We start from the raw sequence: 21042 nt of genomic DNA, 5'->3' as shown, positions 1-21042 counted from the left end.
TAAGTAAAACGAGTTCTGAAAGTAAAAAATGACTTAGTTATCCTCAGTTATAAGGATAAATCCGTCCTTTTCTTTTTCACCTAGCCCTTTTGTTGGGCCTCTAAAATGTAAGGTAACTACGTGGGAAAGCAAGCAACAGCTGGTAGTGTGTTTTTACCCTGATTTTATCACTCCAAGTATCTACCGCCGCTGGCTTTGCGAAGACTAGCTTTGTATCAGAACGAGGTGCGGCCGGAACGCCTGAGGAAAGCAAACCAACTTTCCCAGCCGACGCGTTGACAGCGTGTCCCCACGCTGCGCCGGGGTAGGAACTTCCTCCAGCCTGGTTCGCCCGGCGGGGAACCAATAAAGTTGAGCGCGTTCAAAGGGGTCCTAATCTTCCAGGGCCCACTGGGCAGGCCTGCAAAATAAGGCCCCTAGAAACTCCCTGAGGTTTGCAAGTCTTCTCCCGCTCCTCGGAATTTCCCGCCCCCCATTCGATTACTTTTATTCTGAAGGAAACGGCGCGGGCTAGGCCCCAGGAGGGGCGCTTTTCAGGTGCAACTGGCCCGGCGATCGCGGTGGGCAACCCCTACGAGGCCCCCGGTTGACTGGGAGCTGACGGTCCGAGCTGTGGCTTTGGAAGACCCAGACGATGAAGCCTAGACCCGCCCGGTTCGTAGATAATAAACTCAAGCAACGAGTCATCCAGGTGTGTATTCTGCACCGCTCGGTCTCGCCAAGGGCCCCGATCACTGCCCCAGGGTGCCACTCCCCTTTTTTTCGGGTGGCGTCCACGTGGAACTCAACTAGTCTTCTTTTCTCCAGTCTGGGTCTGGGCGTGCGTCTGTTCCTCCTTCGTTGGTGGTGCCGGGGCCTTCCCTACCCACGTTGGTGCGGAGTCTCAGCAGAAACCGGGGACAGTGGGAGGGTGCAGCTTGGTGGGGCTGCCGAGGATGTCTGGTCGTCTTCAGCGCAGATCATTCAGTAGAGTGGAGTTAGCCTTTGAATTTTAACCTCTTTGACTTGTGAAGTTAGTACAGGAATGGTCTTCAAACGCTCGCATTGTAAGAGGTCCTTGAAAAGGGGTGGCATAAATAATACGTTAATTTCCGCCGTCAAGGAACTTACACACTAAAACGAGATAACACGGTCTGGCAACAGTAACAGGCACTTTGCCTACGGTTTTCTCATTTTCATGACCATCAGTAAAAAGCAGTGTGTGGCAAATACCTTAGAATGTAAACAAGCAGTCTGAGTTAAAAGGCGGGAGAGAATTTTCTTCACTTAGGAATTGGTGAGCTACACATTCTCCTTGTTTTTCTTTCACTTCACCAGCCCCTAAACAATCTCCTTTTCGGACCCATCTTTTCCTACCAACTTGTAAATGTTGGAAGTGCTCTGAGCCACTGTTCTCTTCCCTTCCCTTCCTCCTCTTTCCTCATACACCTTTCTTATCTATCCATACTTCCTATGTGATCTCATTTAGTCTAATAACCTTTGAATAGTTCTATGTATTCTATTATCTATATATTTATTTCATTTTATTTTTATTTTTCTGAGACACAGTCTCGCTCTGTTGCCCAGGCTAGAGTTCAGTGGCTGTTCATGGGCACAATCGTAGCTCACTGCACCCCCGGCCTCCCTGGCTCAAGCAATCCTCCCTCCTCAGCCTCCCCAGTAGCTGGGACTACAGGTGTGCACCACCACATCTGGCCAATTTATTATTATTATTATTATTATTATTATTATTATTATTATCATTTGTAGAGACGGGGTTCCACTATGTTACTCTGGTTGGTCTCTAACTCCTGGGCTCAAACGATCAGTCCTCAGCCTCCGAAAGTGCTGGGATTACCGGTGCAAGCTGCTGTCCTGTCCTCTATATATTTATGACGGCTACATTTGTATCTGCTGTCCAGATTTTATCTTGAAGTACAGATTGATATATCCAGCTGCCTAGTTAGCGTATCTCCAAATTAAAATGGCCAAGTGGAACTTGTGATTTTTTCTTCCTTCAAACCTGCCCTTTCTTAGTGTTCTGTATCTCGGTAAGTGATACCACCGTTTGTCCAGTTGTTAAGGCCAAAAGCCTTAAGGGTCATTCTGAGTCTTTCTTTCATTTCCTGTATACCATCCATCAACAGCATGGTTTGCTTTACTTTCAAAATATATTCCAAGTACTTCTTACTGTCTTTCCCTATAACCATCTTAGTCCAAACCATCATCTCTACCTTATACTATTGCAATAGCCTCCTAACTGGTCTTTCTGAGTCTGCTTTTACCTAAAGCCTATTCCCCACAGAGCAGCCAGAGACATCTAATTTTTTTTTTTTTTTTTTCGTTCACTGCAACCTCTGTCTCCTGGGTTCAAGCGATTCTTCTGCCTCAGCCTCCCAAGTAGGTGGGATTACAAGTGCATGCCATCACGCCTGGCTAATTTTTCTATTTTTAGTAGAGACGAGGTTTCACCATGTTGGCCAGGCTGGTCTTGAATTCCTGACCTCAGTTGATCTGCCCGCCTCAGCCTTCCAAAGTGCTGGGATTACAGGCATGGCCAAGACATCCTTTTAAAGGGAAAAATTAGGCTAGGGGAGGGATAGCATTAGGAGAAATACCTAATGTAAATGACGGGTTGATGGGTGCAGGAAACCACCATGGCCCTTGTATACCTGTGTAGCAACCTGCATGTTCTGCACATGTATCCCAGAACTTAAAGTATAATTTAAAAAAAAAAAAAAAAAGGGAAAAATCAGAGCTTGCCATAGCCCTGCTCAAAACCTTTCAGTGGAGTCACAGACATCTAGAGTAAAACCCAGTCAGAAAAGCCCTGCATATTCTGGCCTCTGTTGTCCTAGTTTACTTTTCGTCTCCTGTTCCAACCACACAGACCTTCTCAAACATGCCAAGCACAGGACCTTTGTTCTCGTTGTTCACTCACTCTGAATTACTCTTCCTCTGGATGTTCCCGCATCCCACAACTTGCTCCTTCACTTTATTCAAGTTTCTGAGCAGTGACTCCTAATTACTGCATCTAGTGGCCTCTTCTCTGTCCTCACACTTGACTGCTTTTCAACTTTTGACATTATCAGTTTTCCTCTGTAGCTTTCACTTCGGTTCATTATAAAAGTACAAATTGAATATCCCTTATTCTAAATGCTTAAGACCAAAAAATGTTTCAGATTGATTTTTTTCAGGGTTTGGAATGTTTGTGTATACATAATGAGATATTTGGGGATGGGACCCAAGTTAAACATGAAGTTTACTTATGTTTCATATACACCTTATACACATGGCCTGAAGATAGTCTTACACAAGATTTTAAATAAATTTTCACTTAGCTATATATTTAATTTAATTTAATTTTAATTTTTTATTTTTGAGACTGGGTCTCACTCTGTCACCCAGGCTGGAGTGCAGTGGTGTAAACAGTGCTCACTACCACCTCAAACTCATGGGGTCAAGTGATTCTCCCACCTCAGCCTCCCATGTAGCTGGGACCACAGGTATGCACTATCACGTCTGGCTAATTTTTAAATTTTTCATAGAGATGAGATCTTACCATCTTGGCCAGGCTGGTCTGGAACACCTGGACTCAAGCAATCCTCCCACCTTGGTCTCTCAAAGTGCTGGGATTACAGGTGCAAGCCACCACGCTCAGGCTATTTTATTTATTTATTTATTTTTGAGACAAAGTCTCGTTCTGTTATCCAGGCTGGAGTGCAGCGGCTCGATCATAGCTCACTGCAGTCTCTAAGTCTGGACTTAAGCGATCTCCCACCTTGGCCTCCCAAAATGCTGGGAGTATAAGCACAAGCCACCACACCCAACCAATTTTTAAATTTTTTTGTAGAGATGAGATCAAACTTTGTTGCCCAGGGTGGTCTCGAACTCCTGAGCTCCCAAAGTGTTGGGATTACAGGTATGAGCCACCATGCCCAGCCAAGAGGTGATTTAATATTGAAACTAGGGGCTGGGCGCGGTGGCTCAAGCCTGTAATCCCAGCACTTTGGGAGGCCGAGACGGGTGGATCACGAGGTCAGGAGATCGAGACCATCCTGGCTAACATGGTGAAACCCCGTCTCTACTAAAAAATACAAAAAACTAGCCGGGCGAGGTGGTGGGCGCCTGTAGTCCCAGCTACTTGGGAGGCTGAGGCAGGAGAATGGCGTGAACCCGGGAGGCGGAGCTTGCAGTGAGCTGAGATCCGGCCACTGCACTCCAGCCTGGGCAACAGAGCGAGACTCCGTCTCAAAAAAAAAAAAAAAAATTGAAACTAAATTGCCTCAAGCTCGTAGTTCTGCAGTATCTGACAGATGTCAAATATCACTGTGTTCCTTGAAGTTTAAAATATCCCCTGCTGCCCTTATGAGTTTATTGCAGTGTTCTAGGGTGTTTGGAAACCTAGGATATTAGTAAGTAAGCCATCACTTACTGCCTTGTAACTATGCTCGTAATAATATTGTGTTATAGTGATTACTAATGTTAATTAAATTTTCTGATTTCAGACTTGACAATTATTGGTTACTTTTATTTATGTTTCTGGTATGCTTTATTAATGAAGAGTTTATCTTAAAGTATAAAGCTCAATCTGTTGATTAAAATCACTGAATTTGAAATATTGAGTGTTTTATATTTGTTATATTTTCTGTTTTAGTACCTTACCGGTAACAAATGTGGCAAATATGTGGACATTGGAGTCTTAGCATCTGATTTACAAAGAATGTACAGGTAAATAAATAGTTTCCAGATCCTTGAATTTTTATTTCCCCTTTACCATTTTGAAAGTTTATATCCTGCTTAAATTTCTAGTTGATATCAATAGCTGCTGGCATTAGTTCACCAATCCATAATCTTGGAACTCAATTTGGTTATGCATACATTTATCAAATACCTATTATGTGCAGTAAGATGTCTTTTGTACTGTGGGAAATGGTCGCTGCTTATCTTTTAGTACCTCACAGTCTGGTCAAGAGATAGAGATGTTATTATATCACTTCCTTTCCTGCTTCATTAGAAAATTAAAACCAGGCCAGGCATAATGGCTCATGCCTATAATCTCAGCACTTTGGGAGGCTGAGGTGGGAGGATGGCTTAAGCCCAGGAGTTTGAGACCAGCCTGGGCAACATGGTGAAACTCCATCTGTACAAAAAATATACAAAAATTTGCCAGGCTTGGTGGCATGCACCTGTGGTCCCACCTACTTGGGAGACTGAGGTGGGAGAATCACTTGAGCCCAGGAGGTCAAGGCTGTAGTGAGTTGTGGTCATGCCACTGCACCCTAACCTCAGTGACAGAATGAGATCCTCTCCCAAAAAAGACAGAAAGAAAATTAAAACCATCACCAGCAGGTATGATCTCCCTGAGTTTTCTGACTCCTTTTTTTTTTTTTTTTTTGAGACGGATTTTCGCTCTTGTTGCCCAGGCTGCTGGAGTGCAATGGTGCAACCTCAGAACCACAACCTCTGCTTCCCAGGTTCAAGCAATTCTCCTGCCTCAGCCTCCTAAGTAGCTGGGATTATAGGCATGTGCCATCACACCTGGGTAATTTTGTATTTTTAGTAGAGACAGGGTTTCACTATGTTGGCCAGGCTGGTCTCAAACTCCTGACCTCAGGTGACCTGCCCGCCTTGGCCTACCAAAGTGCTGGGATTACAGGCGTGAGCCATGGCACCTGGCCTCTTTTTTTTTTAATACAATTTTTAGTTTTATTTTTTGTGGAGACAGGACCTTCTGTATTTGCCCAGGTTGGTCTTGAACACCTGACCTCAAGTGATCCTTTTACGTTGGCCTCTCTAAGTGCTAGGATGATAGGCTTGAACCAGCATGCCCAGCCAGCTTCCTGAGTTTTTTTTTTTTTTTTTTCGTGACGGAGTCTTGCTCTGTTGTCCAGGCTGGAGTGCAGTGGATCTCGGCTCACTGCAAGCTCCGCCTCCTGGGTTCAAGTGATTCTCCTGCCTCAGCCTCCTGAATAGCTGGGATTACAGGCATGCACTAACCACACACACCTAATTTTTGTATTTTTAATAGAGATGGGGTTTCACCATGTTGGCCAGGCTGGTCTTGAACTCCTGACCTCAGGTGATCTTCCTGCCTCGTCCTCCCAAAGTGCTAGGGTTATAGGCGTGAGCTACCCCACCTGGCCAAGAATACCTTAATTATTTCTAAAGGCCCTATCCCCAAATATAGTCACATTCTGAGGTACTAGGGTTTAGGACATCAACATAAGAATTTAAGGGAAACACAATTCAGCTTATTGGACTCTGTGCTGTGGCTCCCAAAATTCACGTCCTTGTATGCAGATACATTCATTCCATTCCACAAACCCCAAAAGTCTTAACTCATTTTAGCATCAACTCTTAAGTCCAAACTCTTATCTAAGTATCATCTAAATCAGGCCAGATGCAAGGACTCACACCAATAATCCCAGCATTTTGAGAGGCCAATGGCTTAAGGCCATAGAGTTCAAGACCAGCCTGGGGAACACAGTGAGACTCCGTCTTTACAAAATAAAAATAGAAATAATTAGCTGGGCATGGTGGCATGAACCTGTATTCCTTGCTATTCGAGAGGCTGAGATGAGAGGATCGCTTGGGCCCAGGAGTTCAAGGTTGCAGTGAGCTATGATTGCACCAGTGCACTCCAGCTGGGTAACAGAGCAAGACCCTGTCTCTAAATATAAAATAAATAAATAAAAATAATGTTATATAAATTAATTGGTAATGGCTGAGATTCAAGGTATGATTTATCCTGGGGCAAAATTCCTCTTCATCTATTCACCTGTGAAACCAGACAAGTTATCTGCTTCCAAAATACAGGCATGTCCTATATAACAATGTTTCAGTCAATGATGGACCTCATGTATGATGGTGATACCATAAGATTGTTACATCATATTTGTACTGTACCTTTTCTGTGTTTAGATGTGTTTAAATACACAATACCATTGTTTTACAGTTGCCTATAGTATTTAGTGCAATAATATGCTGTATAGGTTTGTAGGCAGAGTAGGCTATACCATGTAGTCTAGGTGTGTAATAGGCTAGCCCATCTAGGTTTGTGTAAGTACACTCTTGCTTATTTTTGTTTTCATATAATGAGAATGCCTAATGATAAACTTCTCAGAATGTGTCTCCATTGTTTAGTGATGCACGATTGTACAATGGCAGGACAGGCATAAGTGTAGGTTAGACATTCCTATTCTAAAAGAGAGCAGTTGGAAAAAAGAAAGGGTCATGGGTCCCAAGCAAGTCCAAAACCAAGCAGGGCAAATGTCATTAGATTTTCAGGCTTTAGAGTAATCCTCTTTGGCTTGATGCCCTGCCCTGTGAGCTCAGTAGGGTGGTGATCCTGCCCTGTTACCTAGGAGGAGACAGCCCCACCTGCCACACCTGTGCCCTCTGGGCCTGTGTTAGCAGTGGCAGCCCTGCCTTCTTTTGAGCCTCCTTGAGGGTCATTCTTCCCTTTTCTTGAAGGATAACTTGTGTTCACAGCTGGATAGTTTTATTAGCCCTGTCCTATAGATTCCTGAAAGTCCAACAGCCTTCCTTAATTTTGTCCCCATCTCTGTCCCTTCAGTCCAAGCTGGCAGTGTTTCTGTTGCTTTAACCCCATCTCTATTCCTGGCTTCTGCTGAGATGGCCGACTGAATCCATAAGTCATATGCTGGTAATCGCTGTAGCAAATTGTTGTCCCCCTACACTCTTGATGTCCTCTTTAGATTATGCTTTTTCATTTTTTACAATATGGATAAACTGAGAATTTTCTAATCTTCAGGTTCTGGTTTCCTTTTTGTTGAACAATTCCTTCTTTATCTCTCTTTATACTGTAAAATTTCACTATAAGCAGCAAGGAGAAATCAGGCCACACTTCAGCACTTTGCTTGGAAATCTGAGTGAAATATCCAGATTCATCACTTACAAGTTCTACTTTTAAAACAGTAAAACACAAGTCCTCTGCCACTTCATAACATGGACTGCCTTTCTTCCAATTTCCAATAACATGCTTCTCATTTCTGTCCGAGACCTCACCAGAAGCATCTTTAACATTCAAATTTCTACTAGCATTCTCTCTCTCTATATGTAACTATAGAACCTTCCTGTACAACTCTTCTCTTGTTTTTCTGAGCTCTTACCAGAGTTGCCTTCAGTGTCCTTTTTTTTTTTTTTTTGAGATGAAGTCTCACTCTGTCACCCAGGCCGGAGTGCAGTGGTACAATCTCAGCTCACTGCAACCTCTGCCTCCCGGGTTCAAGCAATTTTCCTGCCTCAGCCTCCCAAGTAGCTGGGACTATGGGTGCACACCGCCATACCTGGCTAATTTTTTGTATTTTAGTAGAGACAGGGATTCACCGTGTTGCCAAGGCTGGTCTTAAACTCCTGAGCTCAGGCAATTTGCCCACCTCAGCCTCCCGACATGCTAGGATTACAGGCGTGAGCCACCACGCCCTGCAGTGTTCATATTTCTAACAGCAGTCACTTCAGAGCCATCTAGGTTTCTTCTAACATGCACCTCAAAGCTCTCTGGCCTCTATTACCTACTTCCAAAACCATTTCTACATTTTAAGGTATTTGTCACAGTAGCACTATACTAACCAGTACCAAACTCTGTGTTAGAAAGGAAGAAAAGAAGAGAAACTAAGACAGAAGGCTTTTAAAAACAGTAGTGTACCTCACTTTGGCTACCACCCAGTAGTAGTTTTCCTTCTCTTTATCAGAATTTATTTAACGAGTGGTCTAAGGCCAAGGCACAGTGGCTCACACCTATAATTTCAGCACTTAGAGAGGCTAACACAGGAGGATCGCTTGAGGCCAGGAGCCTGGGCAACATAGCAAGAATCTGTCTCTACAAAAAAAATTAAAAATTAGCGTGGCATGGTGGCATGCAGCTGTAGTCGGTCCTAGCTACTGGGGAAGTTGAGGCAGGAGATCCCTTGAGGCCAGGAATTCAAGGCTGCAGTGAGCTACGATCGCACCACTGCACTGAAGCGTGGGTGACAGAGCAATACCCTGTCTTTTAAAAAATAAAAATAAAGACTCAGCTAAGATTGTTTCTATCCCCACCACTCACTCCGTTGAAATCTATGAACTGTGTTTTGTTGGTAACCTTTTTTCTTAGTTGATGGTATGACTGTTACTCAGCCAGTTACCCAGGTTAATCTATCTGTTATCTACTTCCTTCTACCTAGCCTTGAATCCCCCTGCCATGTCTATAATAAGTCACCAAGAAGCCTTGCTGTTGTCTGTTAAATAGTTCATGATGCCTGTTCTCTCTTTTCCTTACCATTACTAGCCTAATCCAGAGCCTCATTATTTCTTGTCTAGACTACAAGACTTGTTTTTTTTTGTTTGTTTGTTTTTTGAGATGGACTCTCACTCTGTCACCCAGGCTGGACTGCAGCGGCACAATCTCGGCTCACTGCAACCTCCACCTCCTGGGTTCAAATGACTCTCCTGCCTCAGCCTCCCGAGTAGCCAGGACTACAGGTCCATGCCACCATACCCAGCTAATTTTTGTATTTTTAGTAGAGATAGGGTTTTGCCATGCTGGCCAGGCTGGTCTTGAATTCCTGACCTCAAGTGATCCTCCGGCCTTGACCTCCCAGTGTGTTGGGATTATAGGCATGAGCCACTGCACCTGGCCTGTTTCAGCTTTTAAACATTCTTCCTACATCTATCTGCCATCTTCTCTTATCCAGGTGTTGGCAAACTATGGCCCTCAAACCGGTTCCTGCCTGCCACCTTGTTTTGTATGGCCCATGAGCTAAGAATCATTTTTACATCTTTCTTTCTCTCTTTGTTTTAATTTTTAATTAATTATTATTATTATTATTATTGGAGACACAGTCTCGCACTGTCACCCAGGTTGGAGTGCGGTGGCGCAATCTTGGCTCACTGCAGCTTCAGCCCCCTGGGCTCAAGTGATCCTCCCACCTCAGCCCCCAGATAGCTGGCACGAAGCACATGCCACCATGCCCCGCTAATTTTTTGTATTTTTTGTAGAGACAGGATTTTGCCATGTTGCCCAGGCTGGCCTTGAACTCTTGAGCTCAAGTGATCCTCCCGCCTCAGCCTCCCAAAGTGCTAGGATTCCAGGCATGAGCCACCGTGCCAGGCCCCAAGTTGCCTCTTTAAATGGTCATGATTTAGTACAATATTTGCCTCATCTAAAACTTTGTGTTTTGATGTAATTTCACATTTAAGAAAAGCTGACCCAGACCAGCTTAGACAACATAGTGAGACCCCCATCTCTACAAAAATAATCGAAAAATTAACTAGGTGTGCTGGCACGTGTCTGTTGTCGTACCTACTCAGGAGGCTGGGGTGGGAGGATTGCTTGACACCAGGAGGTCGAGGTTGTGGCACGCTCTGGTTGCACAACTACACTTCAGCCTGACTGAGAGAATGAGACCCTGTCTCAAAAACAAAGAATTTTTTTTTTTTTTTGAGATGGAGTCTCACTCTGTCACCCAGGCTGGAGTGTGGTGGTGTGATCTCGGCTCACTGCAACCTTCACCTCCTGGGCTCAAGCGATACTCCTGCCTCAGCTCCCAAGTAGCTGGGATTACAGGCACCCACCACCATGCCTGGCTAGTTTTTGTATTTTTAGTAGACATTGGGGTTTTACCATGTTGGCCAGGCTGGTTTTGAACTCCTGATCACAAATGATCCACCCACCTTGGCCTCCCAAAGTACTGGGATTACAGGTGTGAGCCACTGCGCCGGCAAGAATTTTTATAAAGAGGAAAATGGAAAGAATAGAACAAAGAACACCCATATACTCTACCTAGAATGTCCCTTTATCCATGCATACTATATATTCCCTAAGGACAAAGGCTTTTATTATATAACCACAGTTTATTTATTAAAACCAGAAAATGTAATCTTGATTCAATAATGTTATCGAATCCACCATTCATATTCAGAGTTTGCCTATCTCAGTAATGTTCTTTGTAGCTGTTATTTTATGGGAATTTTTTTTCCAGAACTGAAATCCAACCCCTAAATTATGCTTGTTTTGCCTTTTAGTTTCCTTTAATCTGCAACAGTTCCTCAACCTTTTTTTGTTTTTCATGATCTCTACATTTTTGAAGATTTCTGGTAGTCACTATATTAGAATATCCCTCAATTTGAATTTTTCTGCTGTTTCCACATGGTTGAAATCAGGTTATATGTTTTTGGAAGGAAAACCAAAGAAGCAATTTGACTTCAAAAGGCACAGAATATCTGTGTGGGGTGTTATTCGGTAATGTTAGTTTTGATCAATCCACTGTAAATTAATTTGAAATTAATAAATAATTTATAAGAAGATATTTTCAGATTATATAAATATCCTGTACTCATCATACTTTCACCCATATTTTTAGCAGATGGTCTTGCTAAAAATATTTAACTTGAATTTAATAATGAGGAGACATAAATTCAGATTGTGGGACATTTTATAAATTAGCTGGCCTGGATCCTTCAAAAATGTCAGTGTTATATGCACAAAGGTTACAAGTTAAAAGAGTTCAAAGAGACACAACAACCAAGTAAATGCATGAACCTTGACTAGACACTGGGTCAAAGAAAAACAACTATAAAGACCATTTTTTGGGAATAATTTGAGAAATTTTAATATGGACTGTATATTAGATAATTTACCAATATTAAATTTCTTATTTGTGCTAACTGTATTGTGGGTGTGCAGATATCTTTTTTTTTTTTTTTTTGAGATGGAGTCTCACTCTGTTGCCCAGACTGGAGTGCAGTGGTGCAATCTCGGCTCACTGCAACCTCCGCCTCCCGGGTTCACGGGATTCTCCTGCCTCAGTCTCCCGAGTAGCTGGGACCACAGGTGTGCGCCACCACACCCAGCTGATTTTTTTTTGTTTTGAGACAGAGTCTCACTCTGTCACCCAGACTGGATTGCAGTGGCGTGATCTTGGCTCACTGCAAGCTCTGCCTCTCGGGTTCACGCATTCTCTTGCTTCAGGCTCCCGAGTAGCTGGGACTACAGGCGCTTGCCACCACACCTGGCTGATTTTTTTTTTTTTTTGTATTTTTAGAAGAGACAGGGTTTCACCATGTTAGCCAGGGTGGTCTCGATCTCCTGACCTTGTGATCCACCCACCTCGGCCTCCTGAAGTTTTGGAATTACAGGCGTGAACCACGGTGCCTGGCTGCAGATACTCTTTTTTACAGAGATACATGCTGAGAATTTTTGAGATGAAGGGTCTGTAACTTAGTTTCTTCTTATTAGTTTTTTAATTTATTATTTTTTTTGAGATGAGATCTTGCTCTGTTGGCCAAGCCAAGTGCATTGGTGCAATCACGGCTCACGGCAGCCTTCACCTCCCAGACTCAAGCTGTCCTCCCACCTCAGCCTCCCAAGTAGCTGGGACTACAGCCATGTACTACCATACCTGGCTAATTTTTTTATATTTTGTAGGGACAGGGTTTCCCTATGTTGGCAGGGATGGTCTCAAACTCCTGGGCTCAAGTGATTCTCTCACCTCGGCCTCCCAAAGTGCTGGGATTACAGGCATGAGCCACTGTGCCTGGCCTAGAACTTATTTTCAAATGGTTCTGCCCTACCCCTCCAAAAGAAATCTCTGTATACAGACAGAAGTAAAGTAAATGTGGCAGCTTGAGAATACTATAGGTAAAGAATATATGAGTGTTGATTACATTATTTCTTTAATATTTTTAGTAAGTTTGAAATTTTCAAAATATTTGAAGCAAAGAAGGTTAGTTTAAAAAAGGGAAAAAGGCCGGGCGCGGTGGCTCAAGCATGTAATCCCAGCACTTTGGGAGGCCGAGATGGGCGGATCACGAGGTCAGGAGATCAAGACCATCCTGGCTAACCCGGTGAAACCCCGTCTCTACTAAAAAATACAAAAAAAAAAAAAAAAACTAGCTGGGCGAGGTAGTGGGTGCCTGTAGTCCCAGCTACTCGGGAGGCTGAGGCAGGAGAATGGCGTAAACCCGGGAGGCGGAGCTTGCAGTGAGCTGAGATCCGGCCACTGTACTCCAGCCTGGGCGACAGAGCGAGACTCCGTCTCAAAAAAGAAAAAAAACAAATAAAAAAGGGAAAAAATGGAGAAGGGTCACAATAGTAAATATATAAACTTAGAAGTTTGAAAATAGGTTTATGGCAAGTGTCTATACTGTAACATAATGAAATATTCATGCAAATTTATTTGATCCATGTAGATTGAACTTAATGGAAAAATACTGGTGGAAACTACTATGCTAAACTTCATGTTTTCTTTTTTCAGTATAGACTATGGTCGAAGAAAAAGAAATGCTTTTAGGATTCAGGTAGAAAAAGGTGAGTCTTTTATTGTTAGAGCTAAATTATCGATAAAGTTACATAAACAATTGTTTGAGCTCATAGCATTTTTCTTTTTGTTTCAGTATTTAGCATAATTAGTAGTGAGAAGGAACTTAAGAATTTAACAGAATTAGAAGATGAACATTTAGCAAAAAGAGCAAGACAAGGTGAAGAGGACAATGAGTAAGTATACAAAATGCAGCGTTTTTTTAAACCATGAACCTTTTCACGTTACATTCCTGCTTGTAAAACTTTCAATGGCTCTTCCTTGCCAACAAAGCCCTGCGTAGTATTTACCTAACCTCTTCAGCCATATTGAATGTTCTTTATTCCCCAAAGAGATCAAATTCTCTGTGGCTGTGGTTTTGTTGAGTTAGAGCATCATTTCCCTTTCACAAACTCCCACTCAGCCCTCAAGAATCAATTGAAATGTTACTGCCTTTATTAGGCCTAAGACCCCTTTTTAAATGTTTCCTTAGCTTCTAGTTACAGATATTTGTTATAATCCTTATGATATCATATGGCATTGAAATTATTTGCTTACTTGTTTGCATTACCAACAGTACTGTCTCATTACCTTCTTCTTCTGCCCTAACACAACATCAGATATATAAAAAGGTGCCAATTAATTTTGTTTAAGAAATAGTATTGAGAGTTTTAAAAATATCTTTAATGAGGTATAATTGACATCAGTAAGCTCTACCTTTTTTTTTTTTTTTTTTTTTTTTTTGAGATTAAGTCTCACTCTGTCACCCAGGCTGGAGTGCAGTGGCACGATCTCAGCTCACTGCAACCTCCGCCTCCTGGATTCAAGTGATTCTCCTGCCTTAACCGCCCAAGTAGCTAGGGTTACAGTCATGTGCCACCACACCCGGCTACTTTTTTATATTTTTGGTAGAGACGGGGTTTCACCATGTTGGCCAGGCTGGTCTCAAACTCCTAACATCTAGTGATCAACCCACCTAGGCCTCCCAAAGTGCTGGGATTACAGGCATGAGCCATTGCGCCCACCCGGCCAAGCTCTACGTTTTTAAAGTGTACAATTTGTTAAGTTTTGACGTAGGTATATACTCATTGAACTATCACCATAAGCAAGATACTGAACCTTTCCATAAATATCAAAAGTCTTCTTGTTCCCCTTTGCAATTCATTTCTCCCTCCACCCCTGTTTCTAGGCAAACTTTTTTCTTTTTTTTTTTTTTTTTTTTTTTTTTTTTTTTTTTTTTTTTGAGATAGTGTTTTACTCTGTCACCCAGGCTGGAGTTCGATCACAGCTCATTGCAGCCTTGACTTCCCAGGTTACTTGATTCTTCTACTTCAGCCTCCGAAGTAGCTGTAGGCACATGCTACCACACCTAGCTAATTTTTTGTAGAAATGGGGTTTTGCCATGTTGCCCAGGTTGGTCTTGAACTTCTGGGCTCAAGCAGTCTGCCTGCTTCAGCCTCCCAAAGTGTCGGGATTATAGATGTGAGCCATAGCACCCAGCTTTAGGCAAGCATTGATTTGCTTTCTGTCACTGTGTGTTACGTTGCATTTTGTAGAATTTTATTTGGAATCATACTTTTAAAGTCTGGATTCTTTCATTCTTTCACTTAGCATAATGATTTTGAGGTTTATCAATGTTGTGTGTATCAATAGTTCATTGCTTTTTATTGATGAGTATGTGTGGACACGCCACAATTATTTTATCTGTTTATCTGTTTTTTTTGTTTTTGTTTTTTTTGAGACAGGGTCTCACTTTGTTGCCCAGGCTGGAATGTAGTGGAGTGGCATATCACAACTCACTGCAGCCTCTACCTCCTGGGCTCAAGCGATTCTCCCATACAGGTGCATGCTACCATGCCCAGTTAATTTTCTAATTTTTTGTAGAAACAGGGGTCTCACTATGTTTCCAGGCTGCTCTCATACCACTGGGCTCAAGCAATTCTCTTGCCTCAGACTCCCAGAGTGCTGGGATTACAGGTGTGAACCACCTTGCCTGACCTATCTTTTTATCTCTTGTTGGTCAGTTGGTTTGTTTCCAGTTTCTGGCTATTACAAATTAAGCTGCGATGAACATTTATGTCCAGGTCTTTATGTGGACAGTATTTTCATTTCCTTTATTAAATATGTAAGATTGGAATAGCTGGGTCATGTGATAGATGCATATTTAAGAAATTGCCAAACTATTTTCCAATGTATTTGTACCATTTTACTTTTACATTAGCAGTTTATGAGAATTCTACTCTTTCCACAAATTGCTAATATTTGGTATGGTCAGTGTTTAATTTTCAGTAGTATTTCACTGTAAATATGACATTAGCTTTAGGTTTTTTTGTAGATGTCCTTTGTCAAATTGAGGAAGTTTCCTAATATTCCTAGATTGCTGAGAATTTTTGTCATGAATAGATACTGCATTTGTCAAATGCTTTTCTGTATCTGTTGAAACATCATTATGGCCTTTCCCCTTTAGTCTATTAATTTGGTGAATTACATTGGTTCCCAGTATTAAGCCAATCTTGCATTCCGGGGATAAACACTACTTGGTCCTGATATGTTATCTTTTTAATGTATTGTTGGCAGCCTGAGCAACATAGCGAGACTCTGTCTACAGAAAATTTAAAAATTAGCCAGGCATGGCGGTGCATGATTCTATCCCAGCTTCTTTGGTAGCTGAGGTAGGAGGATTGCTTGAGACCCGGAGTTGAAGGTTACAATGAGCTATAATTATGCCACTGCACTCCAGCCTGGGTGACAGAATGAGATCTAGTCTCTGAAGAAAAAAAAAAAAAAGAAAAAGAGTATTTGTTTGATGTTGTTTTCTTGAGATGGAGTCTCGCTCTTGTTGCCCAGGCTGCAGTGCAATAGCGTGATCTTGGCTCACTGCAACCACTGCCTCTCGGGTTTAAGCCATTCTCCTGCCTCAGCCTCCTGAGTAGCTGGGATTACAGGCACCTGCCACCATGCCCGGCTAATTTTCGGAAAAAAAGGGTATTAATTGGATTCAGTTTACTAATCTTTTTCTACAGATGTTTGCATTTGTATGTCATATTGGTCCGAATTTTCTTTTGCTCATTTTTGGAATGTCTGTCATGTTTTGGTGTTAGGGTTACACCAGCCTCATGATATTAGTGGGAAAATATTCTTTTGTTCTCTATTTTATGAAAACAAATTATGGAAATTCTTTTTTGAATATTTATTAGTGTTCACCCACAGTTTTTCTAGGCCTAGAATCAACTTCCCCAGAGTCTTCTTTTTCTGAAGGATTTTGATAAATTGTAATTTTGCTAGATATACGGCTCTTCTTTACATCTCTCCTTATGTCAATTGTGATAAATTGTATTTTTAAATCATTTGTTCATTCTCTCTCAGGTGTGGAATTTGTTGGCATAATGCTTCTGCAATATTCTCTTGTCATCCTTTTAATGTCTATAGGATTTGGGGTGATAGCCCCATTTTACTGTTTGTAGCTCAGCCTTTTTCATTTAGATTTAGCATAATTTTCTTCAGTTCCATATTAATGAGTATTTGTTTGTGTTACACCGTTGCATAATAAATAACTCTTTACTGCATATCTCTTTGTACACATCACTTTTTGTTTTGGTTTTTTTTTGAGATGGAGTCTGGTTCTGTGGCCCAGGCTGGAGTGCAGTGGCGTGATCTCGGCTTACTGCAAGCTCCGCTTCCTGGGCTCACGCCATTCTCCTGACTCAGCCTCCCGAATAGCTGGGACTACAGGCGCCCGCCATCACTCCCGGCTAATTTTTCTATTTTTAGTAGAGTCGGGGTTTCACCGTGTTAGCCAGGATGATCTCGATCTCCTGACCTTGTGATCCGTCCGCCTCGGCTTCCCAAAGTGCTGGGATTACAGGCGTGAGCTGCCGCGCCCGGCCCACATCACTTTTTTATGTTGAATTTTTGAGGTGGAATTTCTCAAAGATTGATATTTTTGAGATTTCTCATGCATTTGGACTTACCTTCCTAAAAATGTTGCCTCAGTTTATGTTCCCAACAACTTTGTATAAAGGGCACATTTCTCTGCATCCCTGCAATCTTAGTTATACTATAATTTATCTTTGCTGTTTTTATAGGCCAAATATTGATCTTTTTTTTTTTTCTTTTTTTGAGACGGAGTCTTGCTCTGTCACCCAGGCTGGAGTCCAGTGGTGCGATCTCGGCTCACTGCATCCTCTGCCTCCCAAGTTCAAGCAATTCTCCTGCCTCAGCCTCCTGAGTAGTTGGGACTACAGGCGTCCACCACCACTCCTGGCCAATTTTTGTATTTTTAGTGGAGAGAGGGTTTCATCATGTTGGCCAGGCTGGTCTCGAACTCCTGACGTCAGGCAATCCGCCCACCTCGGCCTCCCAAAGTTCTGGGATCACAGGCTTGAGCCACTGCTCCTGGCCTTGATCATATTTTTCTTTGTAATTTTATAATTACTGAGGTTAGGTTTTTTGTTATTTCATATTTGTTTTGTGAATGGCTTGTTTTATGGGTTTTTTTCTATTTCATTTGAGAGGTATTTGAATTTTCCTTATTAGTTGTTGGAGTGTTTTGCATAAAATATACTTCTTTTTATATGTATTACAACTGCTTTCCACATGTTGCCACTTCCCTTTTAATTTTTGTTTGCACCGTCTTTTGATTAGAGAAGTTTTGCATTTTTACATAGTCAAATCTCTCAGTCTTTTTCGTTTTGATTTATGCTGATATGCTTAGAAAGACCTCTCTCACAAGAGTGTGTAAAATAATTACTTACACTTTTTTCTTCTTTCTTTATGATGTTTAACTCTTTAATCCACTTGGAATTTTTTTTCTTTTTTTAGGGCATAAGTTGTAAGGCAAAACTTTTTTTTTTTCCCAAATAGTTGAATGATATACCTTATTTACATTGATTAGAATTGCTCCCAAGTAATACTGATTAATTTTAATGAACATAGAATTTGCTGGGTTTTTTTTTTTGTTTTTTTTTTTTTGAGACAGGGTCTTGCTCTGTCACCCAGGCTTCAGTGCACTGGCACAATCATGGCTCACCGCAGTCTTGATGTCCCAGGCCCAAATGATCCTCCCACCTCAGCCTCGTAAGTAGCTGGGACTACAGGTGTGCACCAGCATGCCCAGCTAATTTTTTAATTTTTTTGTAGAGACACAGTCTCCCTTGGTTGCCCAGGCTATAATTTGTGTCTTAATGTCTTAATTATAACAGCATTTCATTGCATTCATATGAAGCTTTCTACAAAAAAAAAAAAAAAAAAAAAAAAGTCCTTTTCTTATTTAAATAATTTTTTTTTTTTTTTTTTGAGACAGAGTATCATACTGTCAGGCAGGCTGGAGCACAGTGGCACGATCTTGGCTCACTGCAACCTCCATACCCTGGGCTCAAGCAATTCTCCTGCCTCAGCCTCCCAAGTAGCTGGGATGTGCCACCACACCTGGCTGAGTTTTGTATTTTTAGTAGAGACAGGGTTTCACCATGTTGACCAGACTGCTCTCTGTGAACTCCTGACCTCAGGTAATCCACCCGCCTCGGCCTCCCAAAGTGCTGGGATTACAGGCGTGAGCCACTGCGCCGGGCCTATTTAAATAATTTCCGAAGAAGTTTTAAATACTAGTAGAGTCCTAAAGTTACTTGAAGCTATTAGATAACAACTTTCAGTTATAATTAATTAAGACTACATTCTCAGCTTGTAGTTTATTAGGATTTATACTTCTTTTTTGATACAGGAAATTTATTTGCTCCTTCATCCCTGATGAACAGTCTTGGAGAAGTTGTATTTGGTTACATGGTTTGGTTATGTTGACTTTGTGAATTTGTTACTCAGAGTGCTTAATTATAGGTTGCTGAAGTATTTCCTCTACCTGAATCTGATATCCCCAAATGAGACCCTTGGGCCTGATGGAATTTGTATCTTTTATTTATTGCTAGGATAAATATAACTAATTTATTTTGCATTTATTATATATTGTAAATGCATAAGGACTTTGCAAGCATTTATTTAATCCTTTGATAACTCTGGGAGATAGACATTACTTATTAAATCTCCGTTTTATAGATAAGGAAGCTGATGCTTAGAGAGGTTAAGTAATAACTGGTTAAGTTGGATTTTGAATCCTAGTTTCTCTGATTCCAGAGTTTGGACTCTTAACCACCATAATCGTTTGCCTGAATATATTTACTTGTTTTGGGTAATCATTTTTTTAGGATATGGGAGAGAAAGTCTTTAAAACATTTTTCCCTCTTTTTACTGAGGTATACTGAAAGCTATTCTGATGATGATTCAAGTATGGAAGACTACCCAGATCCACAGGTAAGCCAAACATTTAGTGGGTCCACTTTGATTTTTTCTTTTTTAGTCGTTATGATACCTCCTTTGAAAAACTCAGTAAGAGCTGGGCATGGTGACTCACACCTCTAATCCCAGCACTTTTGGAGGCTGAGGCATGCAGATCACTTGAACCCAGGAGTTTGATACCATCCTGGCCTACATGGCAAAACCCTGTCTGTATAAAAAGTACCAAAAAATAAGCCTGGCCAACATGGTGAAACCTTGTCTCCATAAAAAATACAAAAATTTGCCGGGAATGGTGGCATGCACCTGTGATCCCAGCTACCTGGAGGGGCTGAAATGGGAGAATCACTTGAGCCCAGGAGGTTGAGGCTGCAGTGAGCTGTGATTGTGCCACTTTACTCCAGCCTGGGTGACAGAGTGAGACCCTGTCTTTTAAAAGGTTAGCTGTCATGGCTCACACCTGTAATCCTAGCACTTTGAAAGGCCAAGGAGGGTGGATCACTTGAGCTGAGGAGTTCGAGACCAGCCATGGCAGAACCCCATCTCTCCCAAAAAAACCTCCCGAAATTAGCCAGGTGTAATGCCTTCAGTCCCAGCTCCTCAGGAAGCTGAGGTGGGAGGATCACTTAAGCCCAGGAGGCAGAGGTTGCAGTGAGCTGGGATTGCACCACTGCACTCCAGCCTGAGCAACAAAACCAGATCCTGTCTCAAAAAAAAAAAAAAATTGCCGGGCGCGGTGGCTCAAGCCTGTAATCCCAGCACTTTGGGAGGCCGAGATGGGTGGATCACGAGGTCAGGAGATCGAGACCATCCTGGCTAACACGGTGAAACCCCGTCTCTACTAAAAATACAAAAAAAAACTAGCCGGGCGAGGTGGCGGGCGCCTGTAGTCCCAGCTACTCGGGAGGCTGAGGCAGGAGAATGGCGTGAACCCGGGAGGCGGAGCTTGCAGTGAGCTGAGATCCGGCCACTGCACTCCAGCCTGGGCGACAGAGCGAGACTCCGTCTCAAAAAAAAAAAAAAAAAAAAAAAAAAAAATTAGTAAGAAATAGAATAAAAGGCCAGGTGCTATGGCTCACATCTGTAATCCCAGCACTTTGGGAGGCTGAGGCAGGAAAATCACTTGAAACCAGGGGTTCGAGACCAGCTTGGGCAACACAGCAAGACTCTGTCTCTACAAAATACAAACAAAAATTAGCTGGGTCTGGTGGCATACACCCATAGTCCCAGCTACTCAGGAGGCTGATGCTGGAGGATCGCTTGAGCCCAGGAGTTTGAGGCTACAGTGAGCTATGATTGTGCCATTCTACTTCAGCCTGGGTGACAGACCTTATGGCAAAAGAGAGAGAGAGAAGAGAAGGGAAGAAAGAGGGAGAGAAAGAAAAGGATTAGAGCTAAAGGGAAGGAGAGAGGAAGGACAGGGAATAGAATAAGAGACTTTAGACATCTTCATCAATAAATAATTGAACACTTTCTG

At 42.2% G+C, this 21042-nt stretch overlaps 2 protein-coding genes across 6 annotated transcripts in view; one reads left to right on the top strand and one right to left on the bottom strand.

The window, feature by feature from the left end:
* CNIH4 (cornichon family member 4) overlaps window positions 1–324 on the bottom strand; it is a 56892-nt gene extending 56568 nt beyond the window's left edge. Inside the window, exon 1 of one of the 2 annotated variants that reach the window (XM_065542528.2) lies at window positions 158–324. The gene's annotated coding sequence lies outside the window, so the exon portion shown is untranslated. The remainder of the gene's footprint in view (window positions 1–157) is intronic. The other variant, XM_065542533.2, reaches the window with a different exon arrangement.
* Window positions 325–584: 260 nt separating this feature from the next.
* Window positions 585–21042, top strand: part of NVL (nuclear VCP like) — a 106396-nt gene continuing 85938 nt past the window's right edge. For all 4 annotated transcript variants that reach the window (XR_012433525.1, XM_005540948.4, XM_065542498.1 and 1 more), the window contains exons 1-5: window positions 585–691; window positions 4637–4710; window positions 13239–13291; window positions 13378–13477; window positions 19526–19583. Coding sequence is in view for 2 of the 4 variants with exons in the window: in XM_005540948.4 (XP_005541005.2) it covers window positions 635–691; window positions 4637–4710; window positions 13239–13291; window positions 13378–13477; window positions 19526–19583 (342 nt within the window). In the remaining 2 variants the exon portion in view is untranslated. The remainder of the gene's footprint in view (window positions 692–4636; window positions 4711–13238; window positions 13292–13377; window positions 13478–19525; window positions 19584–21042) is intronic.

Source organism: Macaca fascicularis, chromosome 1, assembly GCF_037993035.2.
Source record: "Macaca fascicularis isolate 582-1 chromosome 1, T2T-MFA8v1.1".
Classification (NCBI taxonomy): domain Eukaryota; kingdom Metazoa; phylum Chordata; class Mammalia; order Primates; family Cercopithecidae; genus Macaca; species Macaca fascicularis.
This window is presented reverse-complemented; position numbering and strand designations above follow the sequence as displayed.